Source organism: Lampris incognitus, chromosome 7, assembly GCF_029633865.1.
Source record: "Lampris incognitus isolate fLamInc1 chromosome 7, fLamInc1.hap2, whole genome shotgun sequence".
Lineage (NCBI taxonomy): Eukaryota > Metazoa > Chordata > Actinopteri > Lampriformes > Lampridae > Lampris > Lampris incognitus.
In genome coordinates this window covers 59,886,386-59,903,938 of record NC_079217.1, presented here as the reverse complement: position 1 = coordinate 59,903,938, position 17,553 = coordinate 59,886,386, and the positions used below count along the sequence as shown (strand labels likewise).

Sequence of the window (17,553 nt, the reverse complement as noted above, 5' to 3'; positions counted from 1 at the left end):
ACGTGCATGGATAAGTAGACACGCTGGCTGCTGGCTGGCGGGTGTGACCCTTTAGTCTAGCGGTTAGCGATGTCTCCTGCGGTGCGGGCGATACGGGTTCGCGTCCCGGCCGCGGCAGTTCCTGTGGTTGCGTTGTTCCCCGTACTCGCTACAATATATATACAATATATATATATATATATGTCTATGCTGTGGCGAATTCGGGGGACAACGCAACCACCATTCGCTACAATATATATATATGTGTGTGTATATATATACATAGATATATATGTCTATATTGTAGCGAATTCGGGGGACAATGCAACCACAGGAATTGCCGCGGCCGGGACGCGAACCCGTATCGCCCGCACCGCAGGAGACATCGCTAACCGCTAGACTAAAGGGTCAGACTCGCGAGCCCGCGGCCAGCGTGTCTTCTTATCCATGCACGTTACAATACCTATATCTATCTATATCTATATATTAGATAGATAGATATACCCAACCTAAAATCTCACCAGAGAAAATCTGTGAGCTAAACGTTAATTTGAAAAAATATTTGACGTACTAAGAGTAGGTAAGAAAAATCTGTGCTAACAGCTAACAACCGACGACTAACGTTACTTGGAAGATGGCGGCGTGTGACGTCACGACCGAAAGACCGATCGCGTTAAGGTCAGTCGTTGAGTTTCGTGATTTTCAACGGAAATATATCCCCCGAACTTGGAGAATCTACAACCTTAACGGACAAATTAAATACACGAACAAATGAAACGATTGGCGGCTGCGTGGCCGTTCACCATTCCCCATCGATCTGTCGATCGTGTGCATCGTCCCCTTGTTTGCAGTCACCCGGTCAACGCGCCATTTACAGACGAGCTGCGGAGCATCTTCTAGGTTTTACCTGTCTTACCTGTGGTGACTTGAGCTGCAGTAATCAATACAGGCTGTACGGCCCGTCGTTATTATATTATTGTGTTCTTGTTAAAGTTTTGGAAGTTGGGAAATAAAAAAGTTATCAGCTTTTTTGGGGGGGATTTGTGCTTTGTACCTTCAGCCGCGGAAGTAATGGCGACGGATGAGCAGCTGACTACAACAGAGGGATATGATTGGTCCAGAGGTGGTCGGACAAAAAGGGGGAAATGTCGAACGTTTGCGGACGCAGCGCCGCAGCTGTAGACACGCTAACTTGACGCCACCTACCGGCCACTTGTGTTATAGAAGCTGTTTTTGTTGTTGTCGTTTTCCTTTTTGAGGTTTTACGTTTTTAAACCAAAAATGACGAAATAAAACTGAAAACACTGTGGCACACTAACTGGTCATTAAATAGTTCAACGTGAATGTATTTCAGGTTGTGGATGTTAAATTGTAATCAACGAGTGAATGTTAAACAGAGACTTTTTTTTTAGGCATTAATAATTCAATTTCTAAACATTTCAGCTTTTTCATAAGCTTGTCTGTTGGGAAAGTCAGCCAGAGTTTGACATTCTGGTAAAAGTGTTGAATGTTAGTTTCTAGGGGAGACATTATCTATTGATTAACATTGAAATCCCTGGCAGTCGGATGTAAAAGGAATGGGAGTGCGCCATCTTGTGACGGCCGCAGAGCTTGCGTGCGAGACGCACGAAACAGGCCTGTACTGTAATGTATTCAAATCTTTTTTCCTGTATCCGTGTTGATATATATATATATATATATATATATATATATATATATATATATATATATATAATTTTAAAAAATTTCGGAAAAAACACGGATACAGGAAAAAAAGTTTTAATGCATTGCAGTACATGAGTAGCGGAATATCAACACAGATACAGGAAAAATACTGCAATGTATTCAAACTTTTTTCCCGTATATATATATATATATATATATATAGTTGAGCACTTTTATATTATATATATATATATATATATATATATATATATATATAATTGGCACAAAAAGTAAGGAAATGTGTGTTTGGTAGATTATTTCTTTGTTGTAACGATGCTTCTTGGCAATAAATCTTATACCGTTGGAAAGCCTGTTTATTCCATTTTAAATGGTGCCACGTGTAATGAACATGCATTTGTGGGACGAGCAGCAGAGCTGAGTATGTGGGTTGCGCCCATGAAAAATTTGCCAAATCTTCTCTGCCAATGCCAAACAGCTTATTTTGCTGTTGCTATTGACTCTTGTTTTGAGCTTCTGGTACCCCAGGTGCTGACAACCAGCTGCCTGATACAAGATTTATTGCCAAGAAGCATTGTTACAACAAAGAAATAATCTGCCAAACACTCATTTCCTTATTTTTTGTGCTAATTTCATATATATATATATATATATATATATATATATATATATATATATATATATATATATACACTACCGTTCAAAAGTTTGGGATCACATTGAAATGTCCATATTTTTGAAGGAAAAGCACTGTACTTTTCAATGAAGATAACTTTAAACTAGTCTTAACTTTAAAGAAATACACTCTATACATTGCTAATGTGGTAAATGACTATTCTAGCTGCAAATGTCTGGTTTTTGGTGCAATATCTACATAGGTGTATAGAGGCCCATTTCAAGCAACTATCACTCCAGTGTTCTAATGGTACAATGTGTTTGCTCATTGGCTCAGAAGGCTAATTGATGATTAGAAAACCCTTGTGCAATCATGTTCACACATCTGAAAAAAGTTTAGCTCGTTACAGAAGCTACAAAACTGACCTTCCTTTGAGCAGATTGAGTTTCTGGAGCATCACATTTGTGGGGTCAATTAAACGCTCAAAATGGCCAGAAAAAGAGAACTTTCATGTGAAACTCGACAGTCTATTCTTGTTCTTAGAAATGAAGGCTATTCCATGCGAGAAATTGCTAAGAAATTGAAGATTTCCTACACCGGTGTGTACTACTCCCTTCAGAGGACAGCACAAACAGGCTCTAACCAGAGTAGAAAAAGAAGTGGGAGGCCGCGTTGCACAACTGAGCAAGAAGATAAGTACATTAGAGTCTCTAGTTTGAGAAACAGACGCCTCACAGGTCCCCAACTGGCATCTTCATTAAATAGTACCCGCAAAACACCAGTGTCAACATCTACAGTGAAGAGGCGGCTGCGGGATTCTGGGCTTCAGGGCAGAGTGGCAAAGAAAAAGCCATATCTGAGACTGACCAATAAAAGAAAAAGATTAAGATGGGCAAAAGAACACAGACATTGGACAGAGGAAGACTGGAAAAAAGTGTTGTGGACGGATGAATCCAAGTTTGAGGTGTTTGGATCACAAAGAAGAACGTTTGTGAGACGCAGAACAAATGAAAAGATGCTGGAAGAATGCCTGACGCCATCTGTTAAGCATGGTGGAGGTAATGTGATGGTCTGGGGTTGCTTTGGTGCTGGTAAGGTGGGAGATTTGTACAGGGTAAAAGGGATTCTGAATAAGGAAGGCTATCACTCCATTTTGCAACGCCATGCCATACCCAGTGGACAGCGCTTGATTGGAGCCAATTTCATCCTACAACAGGACAATGACCCTAAACACACCTCCAAATTGTGCAAGAACTATTTAGAGCAGAAGCAGGCAGCTGGTATTCTATCGGTAATGGAGTGGCCAGCGCAGTCACCAGATCTGAACCCCATTGAGCTGTTGTGGGAGCAGCTTGACCGTATGGTACGCAAGAAGTGCCCATCCAACCAATCCAACTTGTGGGAGCTGCTTCTGGAAGCGTGGGGTGCAATTTCTCCAGATTACCTCAACAAATTAACAGCTAGAATGCCAAAGGTCTGCAATGCTGTAATTGCTGCAAATGGAGGATTCTTTGACGAAAGCAAAGTTTGATGTAAAAAAATCTTATTTCAAATACAAATCATTATTTCTAACCTTGTCAATGTCTTGACTCTATTTTCTATTCATTTCACAACATATGGTGGTGAATAAGTGTGACTTTTCATGGAAAACACAAAATTGTTTGGGTGATCCCAAACTTTTGAACGGTAGTGTATATTAATATAGAAGTGCTCAACTGTATATATATATATATATATATATATATCAACACAGATACAGGAAAAAAAGTTTGAATACATTGCAGTATTTTTCCTGTATCTGTGTTGATATTCCGCTCCTCATGTACTGCTGTCACAGCCTCTCGCCCTTGACATCAAAGCGTTCGCCCCTGACACCAGCTGGCCATCAAAGCAGTCAGCCGCTCTCCCTTGACATCAACGCGATCATCACCCTTAAAAAGCCTCCACTGTGGTCCAGTCTTCGCTGGAACGTCGCCTTTCATGGACTTCTGCCTGCCTGCCTACCTGCCACAGAGCCACCTCCTGCTCTACCCCTGAGATCGGTTACTTCAATAAAGACTGGATTCTTCCCTTACCTGGTTGTCCCGTCTGCTTTTGGGTTCTTTCCCGATACGTGACAGTACGTTCCAGCCACTATAGACCCAGCAGACCATTCCACCACAGACCTGGCCACGGTCTGCCAGGCTGTAGCCAACCAGGAATCGGTCCTCGGCCAGCACAGCCTGGTGCTACAGGAGATGGCTGACGCCCTCCGTGAGCTCGGCTCAAAGATCTCCGGAATCCAGACCCAACTTAGTGCCTCCGCTAGCCCGGGATCCGCCCCTCCAGCTCCGCCACCCCCAGCGCCATCAACTTCGGCTAAGGAACCATGGGTTGCCCCGCCCGATAAGTATGATGGAGATTTTGGACTTTGTCGCCCTTTTTTGATGCAGTGTGAGATTGTGTTTAACCAGCAGCCCCAGTCATATTCCACGGATGGAGCCAAAGTCGCTTACATCATGGGTCTTCTCCGGGGAAGCGCCCTGGATTGGGCTACAGCGGTGTGGGAGATGCGGGCCTCCACTTCCTCATCCTATGCTGAGTTCACCACGGCTTTTTTGGTCTCTCCTGTGCTTTCAGCCATAGTTTTTCCTCATAGGAGAAAGTGTGAAAAGATTCCCGCAGGATCCGGTCCACGATGTTTGCATCCATCATAATTATTCTTTGCAAAAATTGCGAAAGACACGACAGGAGCTAACTAGCTTAGCTAGCTAGCTAGCTAGCTAAGCTAGTTAGAACAACGAACGTTAGCCTACAGTACAGGGCTACTACACGAGGTCAAGATCAAAAATGCAAATATAAAGTTGAGCAATAAAGATCTGAACAGATTCTTTAATTATTATAATATTTACACTATATATACAAGAACCGCCAAAAACTACTATAGTGTAACCGGTTATTTTCTTGCCCGGTGCGGGATTTGATACGGGGTGTACTGCACCACAAGGTGACATCACCAACCGCTCGGCTAAAGGGTCAGACTCGTTAGCTAGGGGCTAACGGGTCTTATTAGTAGTTTACAATAGTAACCACTAATTTATCTTAGGCTAATCTATTTTTCTTATCTTTCTTACCTTATCTTTCACCGCGCCTCGAGTACCAAAAGGTATGATAAAGATTGGAGAACGAGTCAAGGATCGGAAATGCTGAGCTGGTGTTCTCTGATTGGTTAGACGGGTGTCAATCATTTTCAGGTCAAAGAAAGAACCGGGTGGACATTAAAATGCGTCATAAACCATAACTGTCCAATCCACAACGTGTGAGGTACTTTTTCAGCTTACATTCACTTACATTGGGTTAGTGAAGAAGAACACTCCCCTGTGTCCTCAGGGGGCGCTGTGTTGCACAATACCCGCGACACTTTTTTTTAACAGTGACACTTTTTTTGTTTGATTCACAGGGGAAGTAGTCTTTCTAATGAAATGTTGGCATCTAAAAAAGATATTGTATGTGTATGTTATGTTTTTGTTTGTTTGTTTTTTGGTGAAGCACTGCTTCACCTGGTGTCTTATAGAAACCTCCCCTGCTATGTACACTCACCGGCCACTTTATTAGGCACACCTGTCCAACTGCTCGTTAACGCAAATTTCTAATCAGCCAATCACATGGCAGCAACTCAATGCATTTAGGCATGTAGACATGGTCAAGACGATCTGCTGCAGTTCAAACCGAGCATCAGAATGGGGAAGAAAGGTGATTTAAGTGACTTTGAACGTGGCATGGTTGTTGGTGCCAGACGGGCTGGTCTGAGTATTTCAGAAACTGCTGATCTACTGGGATTTTCACACACAACCATCTCTAGGGTTTACAGAGAATGGTCCGAAAAAGAGAAAATATCCAGTGAGCGGCAGTTCTGTGGGCGAAAATGCCTTGTTGATGTCAGAGGTCAGAGGAGAATGGCCAGACCGGTTCGAGCTGACAGAAAGGCAACAGTAACTCAAATAACCACTCATTACAACCGAGGTATGCAGAAGAGCATCTCTGAACGCACAACACGTCGAACCTTGAGGCAGATGGGCTACAGCAGCAGAAGACCACACCGGGTGCCACTCCTGTCAGCTAAGAACAGGAAACTGAGGCTACAATTCGCACAGGCTCACCAAAATTGGACAATAGAAGATTGGAAAAACGTTGCCTGGTCTGATGAGTCTCGATTTCTGCTGCGACATTCGGATGGTAGGGTCAGAATTTGGCATCAACAACATGAAAGCATGGATCCATCCTGCCTTGTATCAACGGTTCAGGCTGCTGGTGGTGGTGTAATGGTGTGGGGGATATTTTCTTGGCACACTTTGGGCCCCTTAGTACCAATTGAGCATCGTGTCAACGCCACAGCCTACCTGAGTATTGTTGCTGACCATGTCCATCCCTTTATGACCACAGTGTTCCCATCTTCTGATGGCTACTTCCAGCAGGATAACGCGCCATGTCATAAAGCTCGAATCATCTCAGACTGGTTTCTTGAACATGACAATGAGTTCACTGTACTCAAATGGCCTCCACGGTCACCAGATCTCAATCCAATAGAGCACCTTTGGGATGTGGTGGACCGGGAGATTCGCATCATGGATGTGCAGCCGACAAATCTGCAGCAACTGCGTGATGCTATCATGTCAATATGGACCAAACTCTCTGAGGAATGTTTCCAGTACCTTTGTTGAATCTATGCCACGAAGGATTAAGGCAGTTCTGAAGGCAAAAGGGGGTCCAACCTGGTACTAGCAAGATGTACCTAATAAAGTGGCCAGTGAGTGTATATGTAAACTACTAACAAGACACATTAGTCCCTAGCTAACGGGTCTGACCCTTTAGCCGAGCGGTTAGTGATGTCGCCTTGTGGTGCAGTACACCTCTTAACGAATCCCGCACCGGGCAAGAAAATAACCGGTTACATTGGTGGCAGCGGTGGGATCCGGAAGTTAGCAGATCCTCAGAAGTCTCTTCGGAGCGCGGGAAGAACAAACGCGAGGGCGCGCTTCCGGGGAGGGTGACGACTGTAAACTGCTAACAATACACATTAGTCCCTTGTTAACGGGGCTGACCCTTTAGCCGAGCGGTTAGTGATGTCGCCTTGTGGTGCAGTACATCCCGGATCGAATCCCGCACCGGGCAAGAAAATAACCGGTTACATATATGTATATGGGCCCCAGGCCGTCATAAATGTAAATTTTTTGGGGGGGGGGGGGCGTTCACCCTTTTTCTCCCAATTGTACTTGGCCAATTGCCCTATTTTTCCGAGCTGTCCCGGTCGCTGCTCCACCACCTCTGTCGATCTGTCGAGGGCTGCAGACTACCACATGTCTCCTCCGATACATGTGGAGTTGCCAGCCCTTTATTTTCACCTGACAGTGAGGAGTTTCACCAGGGGGACGTGGCACGTGGGAGGATCACGCTATTCCCTTCAGTCCCCCCACCCAAACAGGCGCCCTGACCGACCAGAGGAGGCGCTAGTGCAGCGACCAGGGCACATACCCACACCCGGCTTCCCACCCATAGACACGGCCAGTTGTGTCTGTAGGGACGCCCGACCAAGCTGGAGATAACACGGGGATTCGAACCGGCGATCCCCGTGTTGGTAGGCAACAGAATAGACCGCTACGCCACCCGGACGCCCAAATTAACTTATTTTTTATTTCTTTTGTATTTATTTTCCGCCTCTACTGTTCTACATTTTAGGAACTGTCTACAAAGAGCATACTGTTTTTACAGGTGTTTGCAGTCCCTTTGTAATCCCCGGTCCATCCTCATAGTTTTGCTTCATGTTTTGTTTAATTGGGCAGTTTTTGGATAAGAAGACACGCTGGCCGCTTTCTCGGGAATCTGACCCTTTAGTCGAGCGGTTAGCGATGCCTCCTGCGGTGCGGGCGACACGGGTTCGCTTCCCGGCCGCGGCAGTTCCGGTGGTTGCGTTGTCCCCCGAATTCGCTACAATATTATAGGCTTTGTCTCAATGTCATTTTCCTCATATACTTTTATTCCCAATTTTGTTCTAATAATTCATTTCTAAAGGCACCCATGGCTTCCTCCGTCCTCGCTGTCCTGTATTTCATCACATTGTCTTCATCAGCCTTCACATAACCACAGCCATGGCTAACAAAAACTGGCAAATGTCGTTATCAGCCCACTCACTATATTGTTGTCCATATCATTTGAGAACATACTGTCTATTAGAGCGACACAGTGTGACGTCATTCTGCTGGGTTTTGAGATCGCCGGGATTCAGCAAATCTATATCAAAATCCCCACAAATAAACACAACCCTCTGATCTGACCCGAGCACACATTTCTTCCACCCTTGCCTTGAATATTTCAATGCTGGATCCAGGTGCTCTGTACACACAACTAACAATTACATTTTTCATTTTTTTCCATATAAATTTCAATGGTAATGAATTCCATTACGTCATCAATAGTTGTAGACATGTTTTGTACTACCTTATAATTGAGGTTTCTGTCTACTCAAAGAGCCACACCGCCTCCTCTCTTGTTCTTGTAATTTCAGTCATATCCATCCATCTCAAAACCCACCTCTTTTTCATTGTTGAGCCAGGTCTCGGGTATCGCTATGATACTGAACGGTTTCTTGAATAGATTTAAATGTTCTTTTATGTTCTGAAAGTTTGCATATAGACCTCTGCTGTTAAAGTGGATGACTGACAAACCATTCTCTGAATTAATATTTTTTGTTAAATAGTTCTTCAGTGTAATAGCAACAATTATTGTTTAGGTTTTATTTTTTTTTGTGAATCACTTTGTGGCATTGTTTTAGAAAAGTGCTATATAAATAAAATTATTATTATTTTTATTCTTGAAAAAGTTAATCTAGTCTCGCATAGCCAGACCCATCTTCACACTTCGTGAAAAAGAAAAGAACTTAGCTAACACGCGAATTAATGTTATTCATAAAGTGGTAAAGAAAGCACAGCTATGTGCAACAGTACTTGTTATGTACTCTAGGTGGCGGCAATGCACCATAATCCTTTACGCCAACCGTCTTTAATAAAACACTAGAAGAAGAATAAATCTTTCCGCTTTCTCGAGGATTGCTTGATTGGTTGGTTGGTTCATTACTGGATTAAAAGCTAGGATATAAATTAAAACTGCTCTTTTTAGGGCCTACTGTACTCCACTCTATACTGCCCCCTTGTGGTGCAGTTATAGCCAAGCAACAATGGAAAAGCTGCAGGGAGCACGTAATGATGTGTTCAGAATCTTGCTCAAGCTTCCAAGATGGACAAGTGCAAGTCATGTGTTGGCGACTAGTTATGTTCCCCCTTTTCATGCTGTGTTGGGACATTTTATGTACAAATTTATCTCTCGATTAATTGATTCCAAGAATGTAATCATGATACTGTTAACTGAGCCTACACAAAGTGACACGAGGTCCTCCTCTTGTTTCTGGAAACACTGCAACAAATGTCTGTATAGGTTTTAATCATTGTGAACTTGTGAACTGCTGTTTTTAGCTATATTTTTGTGCTGCTGTCCTGTGTTGTATTTCTTTGTTGTTGTGTTGACCTATATCTACTCGTATATTTTCGTAATGTGTGTGTGTGTGGTGTTAGTGTGTGTGTGTGTGTGTGTGTGTGTGTGTGTGTGTGTGTGTGTGTGTGTGTGTGTGTGTGTGTGTGTGTGTGTGTGTGTTAGTTAGTGTGGATAGCGGGACCGAAAACTAAAGCACTTATGATCCTAATTCTTTTTGGAGGTGGTAGGTATTGTCTCAGAGAGTAGGAGAAAAAATCCCAGAAAATTAAAATTATGCATAATTATGCATAAAGATGCAAAATATGCATGTTTCTAAAAATGGCTAAAAACCACGTTTCTCGGCATTTCAGATGATTCTGAGCATCTTTGATTTTTTTTCACCTATATAAAAAAAAATTTCTGGGACTTAGAAATGTTTTGGCATTATGCAAAATAAATGCATTTTTGCAAAAATGCACTTATGATCCTCTTTTTTTTGGAGGTGGTAGGTATTGTTCCAGAGAGGACCAGAAAAATAGCAGAAAATTAAAATAATTATGCATAATTATGCAAAATATGCATTTTCTAAAAATGGCTAGAAAACCACTTTTCTCGGCATTTCAGATGATTCCGAGCATTTGGGGGGAGGGAGTTGGAGTGGGGGGGGGGCGGTTAGCTGGCAGGATGAAGAGGAGGAAGATTTAGACGGGTGGATAACCAAACCGCTACATTGTAGCGGGGTTCTTCTAATCTTGTGTGTCTGAATAAAGTAAGATTTGCGAAAGACTCTTTAAGGCAACAGTAGGTGGCGATAATGCACCATGTGGTTGCAATTCGCCAATAACACAGAAGAAGAAGAAGAAGAAGAAGAAGAAACCCAAGGCGGAGAAGCCGTTTGGAGCAGGTGAGCCTTCATCCTTTCTTTATTTCCGCGCCTCGTCCGCCTCTCCGCGGCCTCTTACACACCCACTCCCGCCGCGCCAACGTCGCTTTCATGTGGAAGTACAACAAATACAAGTGACGGAGTTTGTTTCCCCGCAAACACAGCCAGCGAAAGAAACATTGGTCTAGATTTTTTTTTTAAATAACAGCTTTGCTGGGTTTTAACTCACTTTACCTAATTTTGCCATAACCTACAATGGCCAGAACTGTATGTACGCGGTGTACAGAACCACGCGTAGCGTGAATTCTGCGCTGCTGCGCAGGTAAAACCCAGTGGTCTCACGCAAGTCCGGTGCCGCGTCCCCATCTGTCCTGTCGTGGTCAGCAGATCCTGTCAGCTGGACCCAAACACACGCTTTACTCTGGGCACGCGCCCCGAAGTCACGAGGACCGAAACCAAAAACAAATTCTGTAGGTGTAATTTAAACTTCTACTTCGCCATTGGTTCCGTGCACGACCTGTGAGACCTCCGGAACCACTAAAGCCCCGGCGAACTGACGCCTTTCTGGGTCGGAACGGTTCGGCGATTTCATGCTTTTTAATTCTCCTGAAGGACCCCAGTCCTCCTCTTTACCTTGTCGAGTGCCTGGGGACCATGTTTTTTGTTTCCCCTGATGCTTCACCCCCTGTTTCTATGAACACCTGCACACGTGTTGTTTTCTTTATAATCTCTCGGCCCCCCCTCGGTGCCCGGCTGTGTTTGAGCTCGCACACCTTTTCCAGCTAAACCAACAAGTCCATGAGTAGTGACCACAAATACGGAGACTGCTCGGTGGGTTACTATGTTGGTGGTGTTTTGTATTGTGGTCAAACTGCTTTCTAAATACTTAAAACGACAGGATTTGGTTTTGTAAAATAATCTGCGTTGTCGCGGCACGCGGCCATTAATAAGGCCGTTGTCCTTGCCCTGTTTTTCCAGTAGGTGTCGCCATTTGACCATGATGTCGCCGGAGATCGCCTCTTTGTCCTGGGGCCAGATGAAGGTGAAGGGTTGCGCCTCTGTCTACAAGGACTGTAAGGTCTGGCCCGGGGGCAGCAGGGCCTGGGACTGGAGAGAGACCGGGACTGATGTGAGTGAAATACACTGGAAGCAGAGGGACACCGTTTAAAGGTGCAATCAGTAAAAAATTTCTGTTGCGACCGCCATCGGTGACCAGAAGGAAACTCAACACTGATAACCGTTCTCTTGGGTGACGGTGGCCTGCAAGTGACAAGACTAACTTTTTCAATTTCACAAGCCACCGAGTGCAGAGATCCCACAAAAATGTCAGGTGAAGAGTAATCATGTTGTATAACACTGCACAGTAGTTCATCATGTTATAAGACACTATGATTTTCTAATAGTGTTATAAAACACTGTCCAGTATTTATAACTTATCACATATGACTTGATATTTAATGCCAATGCTGCTTACCTGTCCTATAGTAGCGTGGCCTGCTCAACGTCAGTTTTTATATTTTTAGCCACAATTTTCCTCTTGAAAGCTAATATTCTACTTTTGCTTTTATAGTTCCTGTCAGTTCTGTTATTCCACCCTGTACAGAAAGATACCTGGCAGACCACCCCCCTGTCTGTTTCCTCTAATTAGAGTCAAACTCTACTTTCCAGTGATGTGTTTCTGTCCTTGTGAGTTCTTCATGTTGAGCATCCTACCAAGTCAAACTCCTCTTAGGTGCAAATTTAATTGGCAAACAAAAAAGTTTAAACTTGGATCTTAAGTATGCTAGTAGCTACATGCAAGCCCAACTTCTACTCTTGTGGACTTTGTGAAGTTTGTACGATGTCAAAAGCGTGGATCACATTAATCACACACATGCATGTGACATAATTGTCAAATAAAAGGTGATTCTGAATTTGGATAAATAATGCACAGTATCCTGTAAGAAGTGACCACTTTAGGAAGAGTTGAAATAATTTTACATCTACTATTGATTTTGTTCCTGTCTTCCCTGAACTGGATGTTGTTGCTAGACAGTGTTTTGGCTAACACTTAGCACTGGCTGTGATGCTGTTCTTTTCTGGCAACTTGACAAAGCATCATCAAATGCCTTATTTATTTTTCCTTTAAATAGCAATTTCTTCCTTGGAGCGGTATCGATTTTCTTGCAGTTGGGGTTTCAACAGTTCAATGATTATAAAGTAAAAATGGGTTTAATTTAATTCTGTCACTGGGATCATCGTGTCATCTCCTTGTCTTTCTACTCCAGCATCACCCTGGAATCCAGCCGGCCGACTTGGAGGAGGTTCTGAAGAAAGGGATCGACACGCTGGTCATCGGCAGAGGAATGAGGGAAGAACTACAGGTAGGTGTAAAGAGAGAGAAAGCCACTTTATTTTGTCGTTGCACAGGTTACAATGAATTTGTCTTCTGCATTCCAGGATCAGGAACATTTATTTGTCATTTAATTTCATCCACTTGTGTACATAAAATATCATTTCCTCCAGCCCACAGCAGTGCAACACAAAGACAGAAACACATCCAAACTACAAGAACACACATATCCAAACTACAAAAATACAAAAACACATATCCGACATGTATAAAAAAGATAAAAAATTCACTGTCCAAGAGAGCGAACTGTCGGAACTGCTGGTCTGCATTAGCAGTTAGCTTAGCCTGCCCCGCTTCCACATCCTGTCAGACCGCCCTCGGTGTTTCCTCCTCGGGCACAGCTCCAGGCAGGAGCGTGGTCCCTGGGCCCAAAGGATGCAGCAGACCAGGCTCCTCCAGCCGATCCAATGCCAGCTCTCCCAGCCAGACACCTTCGACGCACCGCCCCGCACTCCATATGATGACACTGAAACACAGTCAACGCTAGGCGAGGCTGCCGCCAGACCGCCCTCGGTGTTATCAGAACTGCCAGTCTGCATGGGCTAGCAATTAGCTTAGCCTACCCCGCGTCCGGTCAGACCGCCCTCAGTGTTACCTCTTCGGGCACAGCTCCAGGCAGACCGTCCTTAAATCCGCTTCTGGATTTAAATTAATTCAATTTCCATCCATCCATCCATTATCCGAACTGCTTATCCTGCTAATTAATTAATTAATTAATTAATTAAAATGTATTCTAATTTAATTGAATTCTGGATTTAAATAGGATGGATTTAACCCATCCTATTGTATAGAAGCAGTGGACAGCTGCAGCACCCAGGGACCAGCTCCAGTTCTTCTTTCCATTGCCTTGCTCAGGGTCACAGGCAGGAGTATTAACCCTAACATGCATGTCTTTTTGATGGTAAATGAGGAAAGTCGTCAAAATCAAAAAAGGGAAATCATCCAGATTATTTCCAGTGGGCTTGGGCAATATTTGATCACTATGTGCCATCAATGGCCAAGACCATGCAGGTCTTCCTCCCAACCTAACATCATATAGGCTAACTGCACCCTCCTGTCCTTGGTCTGGGGGAGGGCATTCAGTCATATTTAAGGTACCTCTCAGTTTATAAACATATTTAATCCCTGTGGGGACAAACGTTCCCATGATGGGAAACCAAAGATTCGAACCTGTGATTTACCATGCCATATGACTGTGTTGATGCCGGTCCTTGAAGAATGTCACTTTTAAATTTGGCTAACACCATCCGGGCCTGCCGCCTTGCTTGCGTGAAGTCTCATCAACTGTTTTTTGACATGGTGAACTGTGAAGCACACTGTAGGTGTTATAGGTGGTGGGGGGGGGGTCGTCAGGTTGGGGAGGGCCATTAGTCCGGAAAGCCGGGGGGGGGAGTAGGGACGCCACTGGAGGATGGGGGATACAAGGAGGAGGGGGGGCACTGAAGTTGATGAAAGGAAGGTTCCCTTTAACAGAGAGAAAAAGTAGGAAGAAACCTCAGGGAGAGCAAGAGAGGAAGGATCTCTCTCCCAAGACGCACAACGTGCAATGGATGTTGTGTTTACACAATTTACACAATACAACATTGAAAGAGGTTAACACAATTATAATGGAATTATAAAATGTATGAAGAATACGATGAGGAGGATGCCAAGCCGTGTCCAGATGCCACCGGAACAGCCCAGGACCACCACGTGACCACCATCACCATGGAGACCTGACAGGAGGACAGACTACACATGCAGAGAGACTCACATCACAGCCTTCACACACACAGGAGAAGAGACGAGATAAGATACTAGTCACTCATCAGAGTGAGAGAAAAGATGTGAGAGAAGTGAACAGTTTGCAGTCGTCAATACTCGATAATGTCGTTGGCAGAACAGTGCTTGGTACATTCGTTGAGACACAAACCGACCCGCCATGCAGTACAGGTTGTGAAGTAAGTTTGGATTTAAAGGACTCAACAGACTCTGGCTGTCTTCTCTCTTCCAGGTCCCATCCTCCACGCAGGACTTTGTGAAGCAGACAGGGGTGAAGCTCAGGGTCCTGCAGACAGAGAAGGCCGTCACTGAATACAACAACCTGGTTGGCCAGGGCACGCGGGTGGGCGGGGTCTTCCACTCCACCTGCTGATGACATCACTGCCACGACTCATAGTCTGACTCCAGGAAAACCACCTGCAGAGAGTGTGTGTGTGTGTGTGCAGGCTACAGACTTTGTTTTGCTATACAGTAACTGGCTGAGCACCAATAGTGTAAAGCGCATGCCTTAAATCCAGACCATGTTGCCTCAGCCGATGTGCCACCTGTGGCTAACTTTTTCCCAACCTTGGCTAGCAGATTTTTGCACATTCAAGAAATGGTGACACGCACTTCCCCCTCTTTATCCGTGCAGGAGAACAAAGTCGATGATTTTAATGGAAATCAGCACTCGGATATCTGAAGTTTTATTAACAAACAAACACAAGACCACAGTTGGTCTTTGACCGGTGTGCTAATTGGTCCCCACAGTGCCATTTGAATAGTTGCACACGGTCACAAAAGATCACAAAAACAGGAAATAGCACCATCTTAGTACATTTCATAATTTCCATTTAAGCTTAAATGAGGTTGATACACCTCAGTCACATACTGTCATGAACACATCTGGGATTTTAGCCTTTGCTTCATATAATGGGGAGACGTTTTGTTGCTCTGCTCCAGAGCCCACTCAGCCCCACTTCCCAACTGGGTTACAAATGGCGGTTGTACATGTCCAGTACCTCAGCCTGGGCTAATTAATCTGTCTTGACAAGCACTCTTTGAGGCCTTCGTGTGGTTGGTTTAATATCAGAAATAAGGTTTGTCAGAAATCAGAGGCATCAAAATCAATAAATCATAAATGCAGTGCACTGTTAGACGAGATGAATGGTGATTTACAATCTCAATCAGTTGCAATTATTAGCATTCCAGTTTATGAACTGTTCAACAATACTTCAAGTTAAATATGAATTTCAAATGCATCGTATAAAGGGGTTCCCTTCTGTTACAGTTGCCCCTTTATTGGAAATGGTGTTTTCAGGATCCCTACCAGTTCAAAACCCTGTTGAAAAATCAGTACCTGACTGTCGTTTGTCGATTACAAGGGGAATTACAAGATGATGATGAAATAATTAGAGTGCTTTTGCTTCATAAAATAAACAATCACAGAAAGAATTGGTTCTTAGGTTGTTTTTGTCATCAAAATAAATTTGCTATTGTTTTTACTTTAAACACCTCCAAGTGAACCTCCAATCCTGAAGACTTACACGCAAGGAGAGTCCTCTTATATCATTTTTATTCAGAATCAGAATCAGATTTATTGGCCACGTGGAATTTGACTCGTTTCGTGGCTCTCGGTGTACTTAACAGAGTAACAACACTACAACACAACAGTTGCTAGCATGTTTGAGATAAGAGATGCCCAAACATCCAAATCATGAACGATTTGTAGTTGCTCAGTTTAATAGTTCCTGTCTAAATGCTTAGCCAGAGCAGAGGGGAAGTTGGATGGACTTGGCTGAAACACCATTATCTCATCACAACTGACAGCAAGTAAAACAAAGAAGACGGTCTTCAGTTGCGGATGTGAGTTGGTTTTCTATTCTTCTCTAAAAGACCACGAGCTGCACTTCACATTTCCCAAAGGTGACTAAACACACTGTCCAGCAGATTGTCCAGTACAAAATTATAAAAAAAAAATATTGCATTATAGGCAACCATGCTGGTAATGCTTACCAGACATATCAGCCATTTTATTTGCTGGTGAATTATTTGTAAACGAACTTTATTTACAATAATATATATATATAAAAAATCTATAAAATAATCAATAAAAACAAGCAATAAGAATACACCACAGTCAAATATCATTAAAAGTATAGATACCCCCAGTATTTTAAAACCATTCATACTGCATTGCTTCCGGTATCAGATTGAACGATATCTCCGAAAGGGGCTTTGTTGATGGTGGTCTGCTGAGTTATTTTCATTTATATAACCATTTACTAGAAGAACCCCGCTACAATGTGGCGGTTTGGTCATCCACCCGTCTAAATCTCCCTCGTCTTCATCCTGCCAGCTAACCGCCTTCCCCCTGCCCCTAAACCCCCCCCCCACTCCAACTCCCTCCCCCCAAATACTCAGAATCATCTGAAATACCGCGAAAAGTGTTTTTTTAGCCATTTTTAGAAAATGCATATTTTGCATAATTATGCATAATTATTATAATTATTTTAATTTTCTGCTATTTTTCTGGTCCTCTCTGGAACAATACCTACCACCTCCAAAAAAAAATGAGGATCATAAGTGCATTTTTGCAAAAATGCACTTATTTTGCATAATGCATAAACATTTCTAAGTCCCAGAAAATGTTTTTTTATATAGGTGAAAAAAATCAAAGATGCTCAGAATCATCTGAAATGCCGAGAAAAGTGGGTTTTTAGCCATTTTTAGAAAAATGCATATTTTGCATATTTA

The 17,553-nt window shown here is 43.4% G+C and overlaps 1 protein-coding gene across 4 annotated transcripts; it reads left to right on the top strand.

Annotated features, from left to right (window-relative positions):
• The first annotated feature begins 10,643 nt into the window (after positions 1-10,643).
• On the top strand, positions 10,644-16,251 carry aamdc (adipogenesis associated, Mth938 domain containing). Of its 4 annotated transcripts, none has more exons than XM_056283660.1 (4): positions 10,644-10,685; positions 11,646-11,793; positions 12,932-13,027; positions 15,050-16,251. In XM_056283660.1, exons 2-4 carry the CDS (start codon positions 11,662-11,664, stop codon positions 15,188-15,190), a joined length of 369 nt encoding a protein of 122 aa, XP_056139635.1. In that variant the 5' UTR covers positions 10,644-10,685; positions 11,646-11,661; the 3' UTR covers positions 15,191-16,251. The 4 variants fall into 4 exon arrangements, with proteins under 4 accessions (XP_056139635.1, XP_056139637.1, XP_056139634.1 ...); XM_056283662.1 differs by having other exon boundaries at positions 11,616-11,793; XM_056283659.1 differs by having other exon boundaries at positions 10,648-10,685; positions 11,643-11,793.
• Positions 16,252-17,553: the final 1,302 nt, after the last annotated feature.